Consider the following 16694-nt stretch of genomic DNA (forward strand, 5'->3'; position numbering starts at 1 on the left):
GAAAAATTCAACAGTTTAACCGTGAATGGTTTATATTTATTTCAGTACCTAAATTCTTGGACCAAACACTGATATGTCGGTATAGGCCAGCGGTGACTAGAGCAGGTAGACGGCCGATATTTCAGGTGACTTCAACTTCTTCATTTGAATTGGAGTTTATCAATTTACCATAAACGGATTCGTCCATGCAAGTAAGTTATTTGGGAAAAGGTACCAATCTTCCTATACAATGTGCAATTTTTAAAGGTTTTCTAAGGATTCCAGATTTCACTAAAAATTGGATTTAAAAAAATTGCCTGTAATGTGTTGTCTGATCCATTTCGTGAGATCCAAGTACAACAGCAAACTTTTTATCTCTGTATCTGAGATTTCATTAATTTGCCCTAGGAAAGTTAAGTCGGGCTGCATGATTCCCTTCCTTCTATTGACCTGTAAAGGAGTAAAGATTGCAGCGATACGTTGCCTGTTTGGGTGTTAGCACCTTAACAGGTAGTTCGTCCTTTGAAAGTTGTTCGCTATGACAATCGTTAAATTGTATTTGTAAATCCTCTATGGAAATCTTGTTTCGCGGTCTACATAAAACTTTATTTAAATTTTCATACAAGAAACCTCAAATCCTTATTCAAGTCTCGTACCGAAAATATAAAACCCCGCTTACATCTTCCAACACTATGAAAAATGTATTTAACTTTTGATCTGGTTGCCTACTTAAAGTCAGTTTTTTCGAATTTATATATATTTTTTTTTGCTTTTTTGTGACATTTTGCTTGATGACAAAGCTATTGACTCACAAAATTTTACTCAAATAGGAAAAAAGGTATGACAAAAAATTTATTTTGACGCTCAACCTTTCTTCGTATTTACACCACATAATGAGCGATAAATCACGGGGAGAGCGGTGAGTTATTCCTTACTTATCACTGCATATCATCCATTATTTTTTTCTCTTGAATTTCTACAGCAGACCAGAGGATGCCTCAGCATCTTCAACAAACGATATCACGCCATATTCTTCGGTGCAAAGTTTCACCTCCCCTCTACGTACGGATGCGAATGCGTCATCTTTTGAATCTGCTTTGTCACCAACGCCTCTGCCCTCGCCTATCCATGGAAACGACGAGCGCAAGATAATTACAAACGTTTTGACCTCAGCATCAATTGGCACAGCAACTGAGTACGCCAATCGAGATTTAAGTACACAAACTTCGTTTAGTATAATTCCTCCCAGCATAACGCAACCCGGAACCAATGAGTTCTCTGGACAAACTTCTCTAATCCCCATAGAAGATCGGCAGAGTAGAGCAGAGATCGAGGTGCAGACCATGTCTAGTACTGATCTACTTCAAGTGGCACAATCGGGTACAGAGAGTGCAGCAGATATGGTAGACGAACGAAATACCAAAGATGTCGGTGCCCAAACAACACAAACCACTGCCGAATTTGGCATGCAAACCGTGGAGCCTATACCCGAAAGTAGTATCGCTGAGACTTCATTGGATAGTATGCTCTCATCAGTAGATGAGGTGCGCCTCTATGATGAGGAGTCGGACCAAACGTTACAGCATCGTCCGAAGAAGCTAACGAAAAAACGCACGAGTGTTAACGAACCTGAATTACGTGCTGGATCTTCCTATATATTGTCCAAAGTAAGAAGTCATTCTCTAGAGGATTATGGTATCCCCAGTTACGGTGCCTCAGCCAGTGTGGACAGCCAAGGAGAACGAAACCTTCTATATAGTACTGAACTGCTATCCACTACAGAGGCAACTACGGGAATGGAAGAACTTTCTTCACAGTTTATTAAATCAGTAAACGAAACCGAAAGTTTACAGGACTCGGATATGCCAGCAAAAAGGCCGGTAGTAAGAATCCTAGTATCTGATAGTTCATCATCCTTGTCCAGTGAACCGAATTTCGAAGATGGGCTTACAGATCTTGACGATGGAATTGTAAGTACCCATGTAATACAATTAGAATTACTCTCTACCGCTCACCTCCGCATCTTTAGTTGTATATGATTGTGCCACCGGATGGCGGTTACGGCTGGTTCATTGTGCTCATGTCCTTCCTGTGTCAGGTTGTTGTGGATGGCATCATTTTTTCGGTCGGCATTTTGCTGCCCTATATTGAAGACGAATTTGGCCAGACGGATACGACTATAGTACTCGTCGCTTCGATTCAAGTTGGTAATGAGCGCAACATATGCACAATTCTCAATGTAATTTAATGGAAATGCGTTGAAAGGTTGCTATTTTCTTGTAGCACCTGTGGCGAGCGCATTCATCAATAGGTTTGGCTTTCGATCAGTGGCATTGGTGGGCTCTGTATGTTCGATTGTCTTCATATTGATCGGTACCTACAGTCACAATATCGTAATGTTGATTTTCTTTTATAGTGTGCTGGGTGAGTTGAAGGTGAAGCCGTTTTTAATTTTTTTTTTTGTTTTTTTTTTTTTTTTTGTTTTTGATGATCTCACTTTTGTTCGGTTTCAGGTGGTCCTTCGCTGAGTCTCATTTGGGTCTCCTCACAATTGATCGTTGGCTATTATTTCGAACGTTATCGTCCCATCGCCAATGGTGTTTCGTGTGCTGGCGCCGGTGCTGGTATTTTAATATTTTCCTTTATGAATGCAATAATTTGCCCAAAAATTGGTTGGCGCAACGCCTCACGCATTCACACGGCGCTGTTGCTGTGCGTTCTCCTCATGACGATCACGTATATTGAGGTTACACCGATACCAGTCGCAACAGTGGAAAAGGTGAGTTCTTAATATTTCATCAATTAGTTTGGAGAAGCTTTATACTCACTCTAGAACAGGAATTGTGAAAGTAAAAAAATGTTTATATAATAAATTGTGTTACAGGAAGCCACTTCGTCTTCAACAAGTGTATCTGAAATCATAGTGCCTTTTAACGAAGTGCGCTATTCACAGTTTCATGTGCCACTACCAGCGCCCATCACCAATAGAGGATTGGAGCAAATGATTGGTAAGATGAACAATTTTTTCTTCAAATTTTTGCGCAAGCATTACTTTTCATTATATTTTTACGCTTTTGAAACAAAATGAATTAAGGTAGATGAAGTAAAATATTCGGAACATTTTTCACTTAATTTCGACGCTGAAATGTAATTTTAATTATACAAGGATAAAACTAAATTTGGGCTAAGCTCCAGTTGCTGGGCAATGAAATGGGTACCCGTAGGTCTTTGCCACAGCATGATTTTATTGAAATTATTCATGATTTGCCAACCGAAGCATGTCTTATTGCAGATTGGTCACAGGCCAGCCTTTAAATATGAAGGTTATCTCTCGGAGAGGTGATCACAATTGGCCACCGAGATCTTGTGATTTAACACCTTGTGACTTTTCTCTTTGAAGCCACGTGAAATAGAAGATCTACGCCAACAGCCCAGGGTCGATTCAAAACGTCAAAGGTGGAATTCGTGAGGCTATCGAGGACGTAGGGCAGCCACTTTGCAATTCGGTTATGGAAAATTTCGTGAAAAGGATATTGCCTTGTAAGCGTGGTCGTGGTGGTCATTTGCCTGGTGTTATTTTCCACTGTTATACTTCTTTATAATGAAATAAAAATCCGATCATTTATATTAAAAAATAGCATTTTTCTTTGAATATCAAAATAAACCCTCTTATTAAAAACCCCTTTACAACGTGTTTGTCACTTCATCCTAAGGTTTCATGCCATGCAGGTATTTTACTCTAAAGACACTTTCTTGTTGCGGGTCTCAAGCCAGAGCATTTGAAATTTCGAGATTTGTTATTTTTTTCTATTGCTCGTAACGCTTCATCGCTGAAATCGGGTTGCTGTGTGATATTTTTAAGAGCGTCTTACCCGTCTTACTGGATTCTCATTGATTTAATCTTGTAAGTTAGAGCTTTTGTCTGTCGCTCTGTGATTGGTTAGTACTCAAGCATATCATGGATGTTTTCGATAATAATTGTTCGTATTTGATGATTTATAACAGAATCGACTTCATCTCATGATTGTGTGTGCTTACAAAACAAAAACTAGTGAGCGTACTTTCGAGTTCCATAGCTCAATTATAAATATTTTTTGGGTAATTTCAGATATGGCTTTTGCCATAGTATCTTAGAATCTTTATATAAAATGAGAATTGTAGACTTCGAGGTGGCATAAAATCATTAAAATTGCTGATACAAATACAGGTATTTGGTAAAATACGTGTCTCCTTATTTTTCACAACCCATCAGAAAAATACTATGAGAGCACAGAATTAAATTTTGTTTTTTTTTTTTCGTTTGACTCACCGTATTATTTCACTATATCACTAGGTTATAACATTCTGTCCCTTCCCTCTTTAGAACAAGTTCAGCTATACTCTCCTATTTCCTCTAAAATGGATGAAAATTAGTATTATTTGTACTAATATTATATTATATTTTAAACTGTATTTTTTTTTTTTTTTTTTTTTTTGTAAGACCTAATCCTGAGAATGACTTTACCGATTTCGCAAAATTTTTTTATATAAATAGCTTTCGAACATCTCCCGGTTATAAGCAAAAACAAGTCTTTTAACACATGTCTTAGTAAGGGAAATCCACACTTTTCAAAGTCCCATAGTAAATACAGCCGCTAATATTTGTGAACTTTGAAAGCGTTGCTAAATTGTAAAGCCCATTGGATAATTTTCGCTGCTCTTTTTGTTTACAGCCTGTTCAATTTTTTTCATTCCACTTACTTACAATTTCTCTTAGACTCAACCGGACACATAGCTACCAGCAGCTGTTTTTTGTATTTCATTAACTTCAATCCACAGGAATATTTAACGCTAATTTTACCCCATTCACAGCCATTTTAATACTCATTTGTTCGCTTTAAATCCATTTCAGAGGTATATGACCCAGAAAGATTACGGACTGCTGAAAGAATGTGCCCTTGTTGCTATCAACGAAAACGTTCAGCTTCCGTTGATACTCAAGTCGTGGAGCGCGATGATGAGGTAGAGGAAGATGTTGCAAATACGAGTATACAAAGGCGACCCACCTATTTCGTCCGTTTAGATCCAATCGAAAGAGAAGACCTTTTCTATACTGGAATCGCTCTATATGAATCTGATGAGGCAGTCACTACACTCCGTTGCACTACGGGTCATCGAATTTTAATCGATAAAGAGCGGGTAAATTCACAAAAAAAAATAAAAGTAAATAAAAGTTTAAAAAAGTTTGAATTGTTTGGCACCTCTAGGCTCCAAGTATTGAATACTCATTGTCGGTTATGCGCGCACAACGTCAGCATCGGACAGTGCGTCGCACAGTTGTCGAGCTGCGTAATCGCCATAAATACCCCTACTTGGCGTTTATATCTCCGCGAAATTGGATGCCTTCGAAGATGTTTAACGCATTTGCGAAGCTGTTCGATATGAATATGTTGAGTATTATGGAATTTCGTTTGTTGGTGCTGTCGGCTTTCTTCTTTCCCATGGGCTTCAACATACCTTTCGTGTACTCCAGCAGTGAGTGACAGCAAATGTGAAAGATATTTTTTTTATTTTAGATAAAATCTATCAACCTTTTATTTAGTACGTGCTGAGGTGGATCCGTTTAACTCGAGTCTTATCTCACCAACTATTGGTCTTTCCAATTTCATTTTCCGCATTATTTCCGGTTTTGCTGCCAATAAGTATCGCTCCCAAACGACTTACATATGTGGTGGCGGCATCGTCTTCGGCGGCTTGGCAGTCCTTGTGAGCGCATTCTATGGCGAGGATGTGGTATGGTTTCAGTACACATATGCGGCCTGCTATGGAGTGGCGCCAGGTGAGTGGTTATCAGTTACACTAACTATATTGCTCACTCAATTCAAGTCTAGAAGGTCTTACAGAGAGTTCTTTACAATGCATAAAGCATTTTTTATTTTAAACTTTTAAAGTACTTTTTTAATTTTAAAGTACTTAACCAAACATTCCTAACTCAACAGCAAACCCTATTCAGGTAGGTTCTTTAAATCATTGCCGATTGAATTGCATCGAATTTTCTGACAACTGCATTGAAATTTACTCGGAAGTGAATTACGGAACCAGCCCGATCACTTCTTTTTTCATGCCAAAATACTCTCTTGCACGCTCCCTATTTCATAAGTGGGCACACTTCTCTTTAACTTTGCTTTTTCTCAATCATTTTTTCTCTCCCCTCTTCCAGCCTTCTTTTCAACCTTACGAGCCATTATCTATGTTCGCGCTATAGGTTTGGAGAAACTAACCAATGCTTTTGGTCTCACCACTCTGGCCATGGGTCTTGGCGTATTTCTGGGCACCACTGCTGCCGCAATTCTGAATGACTTAACTAATCATTATAATGCCGCATTTGCCTTCTCTGGGGTTTGTTTGATAATGGCTGGTGCATTAAAATTGATTTTACCAACCTTGATACGTCAGAGGACTGAACGTTTGAGTGCTGAGTGGGATGGTTACACAATGTGAAATTAAGAAATAGTGTTTTAAGAAAATGCGTTAGATTTAAATTGATGAGAATAAAAACCTTAAAAATAAAAATTGTGTTTTTTATACAAGTAAGGAATTATACAAGTAGGACCTTTTCAAATTGAAGAAGAGTCTGTCAAAAAAGTACCGGGAATCGATCGACATCCTCGAGATCAAATGCTTTTTTTTTTTGCTATTACCCACGTCTTGGTTTGAAACTAATTGTGTAATTCTAGTTTTAACAGTAAACTTAAAATCAGTAGTCAATTTTTAAAGCAATTTTTATCAGATTTTTGATTTCCGCACTAGAAATTATTTATTTAATAATTTTTTGGCCGCCGCGCCGAATGACTTGGTGCGTGACTATCATTTGGGAGTACGTAGGTTCGAATCTCCGTGCATGAAACACCAGACCGATAGAAAATTTTTTCTAATAGCGGTCGCCCCTCGGCAAACCTCCGAGTGTAAGAGCTCCTCATCAAAATAGCTGCCATACGGAGTCCGTTTAAACTGTAGGTCCCTCCATTTGAGGAATAACATCAAGACCCACGTCACAAATAGGAGGAGAAGGTCTGACAGAAACCCAAAAAGGGTTTACGAGTCAATTATATATATATACGAGTATATATTATATATAATTCTTTTTTGACATATGTAGGTGGCAACCCTCGGAAAATTATATTTTGTTTAATGCTCTATCAAAAATCTTTTGCCAATTTATATTGTTTAGATACCACATTTTGTTGAATAAAATTTTGGGACAGGTGGCAACACTACCAAAATATGTGTATTACCGGCTTAAAATGTTTAAGAACAAAAACTTCTCGTGGGATACCCACATTGTAATATTTTAACTAGCTTACATATTTAATTTAATAAAACTCTTGGATGGGTGGCAACCCTATGTGGAAATAAATTCGATTCAAAGTATTTTTAAAAACCTTTAGAATGATAGTAACCTTGTAATATTTTAACCAAGTTACATCTTTATTTAACTAAAATTATTGAAGAGGTGGCCACCCTATATGGAAATAATACCAATTTAAAGTAGCCTCAAAGGCCCTTCGCGTGATATCCACTTTGTAAAATTTTTACCAGCTTACATATTTAAAGAACTAAAATTCTTGGGGAGGTGGCAACTCTATTTGGAAATAATACCAATTTAAAGTAATCTTAACCACTTCTCGTGGGATACCCATCTTGTAATATTTTTATCAGCTTGCATATTTAAAGAACCAAAGTTCTTGTAGAGGTGGCAACCTTATATGGAAACTAGCAAACCCGGCCCGCTTCGCTGGGCACAGTAAAATAGAATCTCTTTTCTTCTGAAAATTGTTGACAATTTGCATGATAAGTCTATTAATTTTTTCATTAAAGTTACGCATTTTTCGTGCTCTTGTTTTGCATCCTTTAACAATTCCTTTTGTTTTTTCATTTTTTTTACCACTCATGGTGTATCGTAGCTTATCGCATATGAACCGAAAAAATAAATCCACAAAACATAATTTCATTTGAGCACTCGGATTTCACATTAAATTCTCAAATTTCGTAAGAAATTATTCACTGTTCCAAAATCCACTCCAAAAAAATTCACAAAAAATGTTTACACTTTGCACTTAAGTCTTCTCCTTATGGCGTCCATATCAGAAAGAAATATTGACACATTGTAACTCACACTGTCAATTTGACAGTTCAGTTCCACCCCAAGCGTTAAAAAAGTAAACGACATTATGGCTGGTTCAAAAGAACGCTGTACGCGTTGCCGGTGTTCCGAATTGCAACCAACAACAGCTTCCATTTGATATCCATATTATACAAACTCATCCTAGGGTTACCCGGGTCCACGTTTTGGCCTATTTCTCGAGACCCTGGTATCCGATTATTAAAATTTCAAAACACAAACCTGCTCCACATGTGTCTCTTCAATGTGGCAAAGTTTGGTTAAAATCGGTTAAGCCATTCTCCGTAAAGTTCATCATAACACGAAAACCGGCTGAATTTTTATATATATAGATAATACCAATTTAAAGTAGCCTCAAATGCCCTTCGCGTAATACCCACTATAATTTTTGAATTAACTTATATATTTAAAGAACTCGAGCAGATGACAACACTATTCGGAAAGATTTGCAGTTCAAAGTGTGCTTCAACACATTTCGTCTGATACTTACATTGCAATATATAAATTTATTATAATATATACATATGTATATTATAGCAATAAATCATTATTTAAATTTTTTAGATTGTTCGGAATCCTATTGAGAAATATGCTTATATTTAAGATTTTTTAAATTGTTTTCAACGATAAGTTTCATTGCTGTTTGTCGGAAAAATGTGCTTATTAGACCTTCTGTATGTCGCCCGCATTTTATATCGCCGTAATAAAATGATTCAAATGAGACTCACCTACCTTCTTTCAAGTTTCTTCAAATCCATTTCTCGGATTAAAACAAATAATATTCCTTGCTTTTTTGTTTTTGTATTTCATATATATGTATCTCATTCACATTATATATATGCTTATATATTTACTTATTTCATACTTTATACAAAAATCATTTAATTTTACAGTTTATAGATTACTTTTATGTTTTTTGCGTTTTTTGTTTTTACATAAATTTTAATTGCATTTATTATCATCTTCATCATTATATTGATCAGCGAGATAACAGTGAAACGAGCTGCCAATTTTTTTCCGTTCTGTTTTTTTTCGTTTTTTTTTGGTTTTTGCTGTATCTGTCAACTTTTTCAGTTGCTTAAATATGAAAGTTATTTTTTAAACGAATTTTATAGCAATTAGTGAAATCAGCGCCAGAATTCATCGCTAATGAAAATTAGGTGATAGAGCTTTGAAATGTATGGGTATAATTAGATCAATCGTCATTACTACTGTCGTTTGCCAAAAGATAATGAATATATACCTAGGGTCGCCCTACAGCTAAAATTTAATATTTTTCGTACTGAACAATGGTTGATTTATAATATTAGACACTTTGGCAGAGCCATAATCATGACTTACTGACCGTTCATTTGTTATGGCTGGAGACTTTTTTCTAACTCAGAAACTCTTAGCTATTTATGTTATTTTTTTCATTTAGTATTCATTGAACTCTTTTATAACCAGTAAATTTTATATTTAAAAATTAATTTTGTAAGACAGGCTCTAACTATTTACAAAATTAATCATACAAATTAAAATAAATTTTTAAAATTTGTTTCACACATTCAATGTTTCAAAAACAAAGCCGAAATGCCTTCCAAATACTATTGTGGATTAAATTCACACAAACAAAACAAAAAACACCAAAATCTCCAAACACAGTATTTTGCACATATTTGCAAGCTGAATTAATCAGAAAAAGCAAAACCTAAGTTTAAAAAATTTTCTAAAATTATACTTTCCCAGCTAATTTTCAAAATTAAACAAGAAAAGTGTTTAAAATTAACTTTTATGTTGTTTTTTTTTAAATAAATTTTTGTAATTTTATTTTATGTTCTTCTAACAAAAATTATAAATGCATGCCTTAAGCTAAAATATGTGCCAACGTACTGGAAAATTTCAGAGGTAATAATGATACCAAAACCTGGCAAAAGTCCTCACGAAGTGTCATCATACCGTCCAATCTCTTTGCTACCTATAATGTCCAAACTAGGAGGAACACTGATTTACATCGTGAACTAAAGATGTCATTAGTATCAGAAGTTGTTAAACATTACGCTGTAGCTCATGCCGAAAGGCTCGAAAAACATACTAACCCGGAGGCTCGGCGACTTGCCAATTTAGATGACCAATGCCGGAGACTTAAACGAAAAAAAACCAAATGATCTTGTTCCAGAAATTTTGATGACAGACAAATATATGTAAATTCTGTCAGCTGTCTTCCAGTTATATACGTATTTCCTGTAAATACTGTTGAATTTAATAAAATAATATTACTTGATAGTTGTGAACTAGGTGTAATTGAATGAAATGTATTTAAATATTAATAACGTTTCAATAAAAAAAAAAAAACAAAAAAAAAATGTTCTTCAAACTTTCTTCAAACAAAATTTTATAAAGCAATGAAAACTACTTTCAAATAATTTTTCAGAATTAACATAACCAAAAAAAAAAACAAAGAACACAAAAATTTTACAAATCTCACAAAAATATTTTTCCATACATTTTCAAAACAAGTTAATAAAAGGAAGTAAAAACTAACTAGTAAAAAAATTTTAAAAATTATTTAAACATATAAAAATTTTATTTTAAATATCTAAATTATTTTTGAAACGTTTTTACTTTTATATTCAAATAAATTTTTAAAATTAATAGTTATTAATATTGTTAATTAATAAATCTAATTTAAATATTTAATAATTATAAAAAAATTAAGTTATTTCAAATTATTTAAATAAGCTAAAAAAAAATTATTTGAAATTTAAGTTTTAAAATATTTTCAAAACCAAAAAAAAAGTTCCTTAGAATTTCTTTTTAATTGATTTTAGTTATGTGGCTTCAATTACATTTTGATTATTGTTTTAAACAAAAATTTTCAAAACCAACAAAAAACTGTGCAAAACCACCAAAAAATTACCAGGAATATAATTTTTTCAGAAATAATTTAAAACAAAGAAAGAAAAGAAAGAAAAACGGAATTTTACAGAAATGTATTCTCAACATTTTTTCCAAATAGTGTAATTAAAAGGAGTAAAAACTAACTTTGAAAATTATTGAAATATTTTTAAATTATATCAAAGGTTAAAATTTAATAAAAAACAATATTGAACTTCTTCTATTTCAATGCATTTCGATTGTTTTTTTTTTAATAAATACGTTTAACCGTTTTTTTTATTATTATCAAAATATTTTTTAAATAAAACTTTTATAAACAGTAAAAAAATTCATACATTTTTCTTTCAAATTGCCTTTTTGTTGCTGTATTTCAAATAAATTCTTATAATTCTTTTGATGTTCTTCTTTCTTTTCATGTTTATGAAAAGATTAAAAGAACAAAACTAGCATCCAAATAATTGTTCACAATTAATATTTAAAAAAACAAAAAAAAAATATTCAAAACCAACAGCAAAATTCTTTCAAAATAATTTTTAAGAATTTATATTTGAAATAAAAAACACGAAACCTCAACAAAATATATTTAAACAAATTAAATTAAAAGAAGTAAAAACTAATTTTGCAAATAGGTATTTTGAAAATTATATTGAATAGGTTAGAAATTAATTCAAAGGTTTTCAAATTTACGAAACAAAAAAGTTTTCAAAATCTATAAAAATTACTGACTTTGTTTTCAAAATAAAAATAGCTTCAAAATAATTTTTCAGCATTAACACTCGAAAAAAATTTCAAAATCAACGAAAAAAGAAATCAAAAAAATTTTAAATCATTTTCAGAATTAATATATCGAAAAACAAAAAAAACCAGATCCCACAGAACTATATTTTCAAAATGAATTAATTTAAAAAAATAAAACCTAATTTTAAAATTTTCTTGAAAATTATTTCAATATCTTAAAGATTAATTCAAAATTTGTGTAAACAAAATGCTTTCAAACTGAGTTTTGAATATTTCAAATATTTGTCCAAAAAAATTTTTAAACTGATTTTTTAAACGAAGTTATTATAATAGTTTTTTATGTTTTACTTTCTAAGTTATATTTTCAAAAGTAGAAATTAATTCTCTCAAATAGTTCTTTTCAATAAACTTTTCAAAAAAAACAAAACAAAAAAAAAACAACGGAAACCAGAAATACGCCTCTCAAAACATATGAAAAAGTATTTAATAAAGAATTAATTGACAAAGTTAATAAAATTTAATCTTCACAAGATTTCGAGCATTATTCAAAAATTAATTACATAAATGTTTTTAAAATTTAATTTAAAAAAATGGATTTAAAGTGCATTTTCGAAATATTTTCAAAATAAATATCCTATGATCCAAAAGTATCGGAAATGTTCAAATAAAACAAAACAGAGTTAAATTTCAGGCAAATTTATTGTATCTCCTTCAAAGTATGACCCGTCTGAAGCAACACACATGTGCCATCGTTTAACCCAGTCCTCCATGCACCCCTGGTAGGCCGACGAAGGGCTGGCCTTCAGCTCCTTCGTCGCATTCTCTTTGTTCTTCTCTATCAACTGAAATCTCCTTCCACGAAGTGGTAACTTCAACTTAGAAAACAAAAAGAAGTCGCGCGTGGCCATATGAGGTGAATACGGGACTTGCACGATGGTATTTACTTGGTGTTTGGTCAAATAATCCAGCACAATTTGAGTTCGGTGCGATGGCGCGTTATCATTATGCAAAATCTAAGAATGATTTGCCCACATTTGCGGCCGTTTGCGGCGTACAGCAACTCTCAAACGCTTCAAAATGGATAAACAACATTATTTATTGACTGTCTGGCCCGATGGAAGGTACTCATTGTGCACTACGCCTTGGCAATCGAAGAAAACAGTTAACATACCCTTCCCGGTACTTTTTGATCATAGAGTAAAAGCAACTTCCTTTTATATTTTTTGTAATATATTTTTAATGTTTTTTTCCCCTAAATATTAAAAAAGGTAATTGTAAAAACAAAAAAAATCTTTTTAAAATATATGTATGTGTTAGTTTCCTAATTTTTTTTAATGAACCAAAAAAAACAATTAAAATTAATTTTCACACAATTTTTAAATGTACGTAAATATTTTTAAGACTAAATTTTCAAGATAAGAAGCAAAAGACATTCGACATTAATTTTTTTTTGGAATTTTTATTATATTTTTAGCAAAATATTTTCAAATTAAATAAAAAAAATTGCCTTAAAACTAATTTTCGAAAAGAACTAATTTCATTATTTTATATTATATTATTTTGCGCTGCACTTATATTTTTTCATCTTGTATTTGTAATTCTTGATTATCTTATTACTAAGTTTCTTAATTGCATTACTTTTAAGGTTGCCCTTAAACGCTCCGCTAAGTCTACTGCGATCCGTATATTTCTTATATTTCTTTCGCTCAAACAGTTTTTCTTAGGCTATATTTTTAAATCTGGTTTGTTTTTACGGTTCACTTAAATTTGTAATCAACGTTACTTTTACCTTGTTTGGAGTTGCAAATTGTTGTGCACTAAGAACAACAACACACTTAGCAAAACACAAAAAGAAAACAAAACAAAAATTAAAAATAAAAAAACCAATTTAAAAGTGCGCATGCGAATCCGGAGAAAGATAAAAAAACTGACTTAAGTTTTTATAAATTTTTGTTTTAAAGTTTAAAGTTTTGTTTTAAGAAACTCAGCACGGCGCGACCATCGTACAATGGATAGTGGAGGAATAAGATTTAATATTAAGCAAAATCCTAAGATTTCCAAAAAATACTTTCAAGTAATGCAAAGTTTCTTGTTCGTTTTCCGCTTAGCATATCTGGGAAGGCTGACCTGGAATTGGACAGCATTGATAAGCCAATAGTTTCAAGAACGGGAGTGAAACTGGTCTCTGAATCGTGAATCTGCATGTTAGGTGAGCCTACCACAATTTGCTTCACCAGTAAACTTCGCCAAATGTCTCGCTCTTCTCTGCGTCAGATATGCACACCAGGTACTTACATGTTTGGCCCTTGCACTGTATTTCCGGGTGCCCTTGAGTTTATTGTGTACTTACGGATATCAAATTTATATGTGTGGTTTAAGGAGAAAAAAAAAACAAGAAAAAAATATCGCACACGTCTTCTATTGTCTTGCAGCAATGCTTCAATCTTTCCATGCACAAAACCAAAATCTGAGTGTGTGGTTGCACAGTGCACGACTTTATTCCTTCTTCTCTTTGCCTATGCTTTTCTTTCAATTTCATCTTTTCTACACTACTTAATTTTATTTTTATTTTTCTTTTTTTGTTTTTACCTTCGATTAAATTTCTTACTTTTTTACGTCTACTATTTGAGTTTTATATTAATTTACAATTGATTTCATTTTAAATTTTTGTATTATTATTTTTTGTATTTTCAATTCAACAACTCAAATATTTTCCTTGCGTACTGAGCTTGAAAATATTATATATCGAATTGCATGGATTTCAAATTAAATCTGTAAATGCCTTTATGATTTTTACATTAGCATCTTAAATGCATACATACACACACATATTTGTCTATGTATTAATTCATTTGAAATATAATATTAAGCATTTTTGGGTTTTCTTTTTTTATTGCATTTTTTTGAATTCTAAGAAAATATGTTACATTTCTGGCTCCACTTTCATTTCTTTCCAAAGCTGTGTTTATATTTTTACATTTTATATATATTTTTTAATTGAAATATTTGAGTTGCTTATTTCAATTAAAAGTTAAACAGTTGATTTATTTGATTGGCTGAAATGAAGGAAAATGATTTGGTGTACGGAAGTCCAAGCTAGTGGGGGCAGTTTTCGATTGGTATTGTCCAGAAAGTGGACAGAAAGAAATGTTTTCCACATGTAGCTTTCCTCCTGGGTCAAGTATTTTCTAGGTACCCAGCAAAAGTTACTAAATCACAAAGGAAATAATGGCAAAATATAAAGTAAATAAAAATAAAAGAGATGTAAATAAAACACAAATATAAATACATTTTTACAGCGCAAACAGCCAAAGCACAAACAAAAAAAGAGGAAATCAAAATAAGCAAAAAAAAAAACGAGGAAAAATCGAATAATTATATTAATAAATGAAAAAAATTAATTTTCCAAATGGCAAATAAATCACCGTCAAAGGTCCGGCCACAAGAAAAAAAAAAAATCAGATATCAAAATAAACAAAAGAAACATAAGAAAAATAAACAAATCAAACAATTAATAAAAAAATAAATAATTTTCTAAATGAACAACAAATCAAATTTCAAGATCTGAGTTAAGCAACAAATTGAAAAACAAGGACCAGCGAAGAAGTTTACATACATAAATTCAATTGTATATTAGAAATTTAAAAATGAATAAATTTTTTTTTTTGGTTTCTTTTGCTTCAAATAAATCAATATATTAATAATAAAGAGGTAGGACAAAAGGAAAAAATACTTTGAAACTAAAACAGGGAACTAAAATTACCAAAAAACAAAAACACACCGAAAAAAAATTTCTGTAAGCAATTTTGTGCTAGAATAAATCTTTGATGACCCGGATCGGGTTAGGTTTTAAAATTTGCCCACAAATATGGATGCCAAAAAAAACGGCCTTGAAATCCAACGAAGAATTTCCCCACGGTAATGGATGCCTAAAAACAAAACAAAAAAAGGCCTTGAGTGACGAAGAGTGTGCTACTTTGGACTAAGTCCTCTCTCGACGAACAAAACTAACACTCTACAAAGCTCAACAAACGACTGGCTGATTGTTAAGCTTGGCCAAAATCGCGTAAGCGGTTATCCCGCCAATTAAGGAGAAGAAGAATGGATGCATCGCTCCACGATGAGATCAGGACTGTCGTAAGTAAGTAACTAAAATTGTCACCTCAGTTTATTGCCAATGAGCGTTAGGCTGTGCGAAGCGAATACAATGTGGCGCAAAATGAATCATCCAATTTGGTTTTTGAGTGACTTTCCTATTAAATGAAAAATAAAAAATTATTCTGAGTAATGGAAATGTTTAATGTGACCTTTACGAGCTTGCTTATCTGTTCGTGTGCAGCAGCTGTTTAGTGAAGAAGTATAAAATTTAATATTAAAATTATAAATCTTCCAATAGGGTGAATAATTTTGTGCCATCTTGTACAGAAACGGCTGGGTGAGAATGGAAAAAAATGTCGTTATTTCACTCAAATTTATTGAGGAAGTTGGGGCCAGGGAAATATTCTGAACACATGAAAACGGCGCAATAGATCTTTTAGGTCGGAGTGCTAAATCGTCACATAAAAATAATAACACAAATAAAATACGAAATATGAAATACAAAATACGAAAAAACGATTAAAAATAAATCGATAACCCTTAATGCTAAAATTTTTTTTGGAATCAAATTTTTGCAACAAATTTATTATTATTATAATTATGAATAATATTAGTACTTTTAATCACGAAATTAGTTATACTAAAAAAATTTCAAAAGTTAAGGAACTACAAAAAAAAAATAAAAAATAAAGAAATATAGGTAAATTCCTAAACAAAGAAATGCTTTAAAATTCAAACAAAAATTAACAAGAAACTTTATTTTTGTGTTGCAAACATTGAAATAAACAAGAACAAATAAATAAACACAAGCAAAAAGTTAATATGTCAATATATAGTTTTT

At 32.3% G+C, this 16694-nt stretch overlaps 1 protein-coding gene across 1 annotated transcript; it reads left to right on the forward strand.

Moving 5' to 3' along the window:
• The first annotated feature begins 797 nt into the window (after nt 1-797).
• LOC129245035 (uncharacterized) lies at nt 798-6483 on the forward strand. Its single transcript, XM_054882997.1, has 10 exons — nt 798-898; nt 962-1949; nt 2009-2186; nt 2245-2403; nt 2493-2758; nt 2864-2987; nt 4871-5157; nt 5226-5493; nt 5561-5797; nt 6179-6483. The coding sequence occupies exons 1-10, from the start codon at nt 873-875 to the stop codon at nt 6457-6459; spliced, it is 2814 nt and encodes a 937-aa protein (XP_054738972.1). The 5' UTR covers nt 798-872; the 3' UTR covers nt 6460-6483.
• Nucleotides 6484-16694: the final 10211 nt, after the last annotated feature.

Source organism: Anastrepha obliqua, chromosome 4 (assembly GCF_027943255.1).
Source record: "Anastrepha obliqua isolate idAnaObli1 chromosome 4, idAnaObli1_1.0, whole genome shotgun sequence".
Classification (NCBI taxonomy): Eukaryota; Metazoa; Arthropoda; class Insecta; order Diptera; family Tephritidae; genus Anastrepha; species Anastrepha obliqua.

What these genes read in the sequence shown, in the direction of transcription:
- LOC129245035 (XM_054882997.1), top strand. Translation starts at nt 873, where the DNA reads ATGAGCGATAAATCACGGGGAGAGCG. An exon ending in CAGATCTTGACGATGGAATT is followed by an intron (nt 1,950 to 2,008) that starts GTAAGTACCCAT and finishes CCGCATCTTTAG; the next exon opens with TTGTATATGATTGTGCCACC. An exon ending in ACCTTTCGTGTACTCCAGCA is followed by an intron (nt 5,494 to 5,560) that starts GTGAGTGACAGC and finishes CCTTTTATTTAG; the next exon opens with TACGTGCTGAGGTGGATCCG.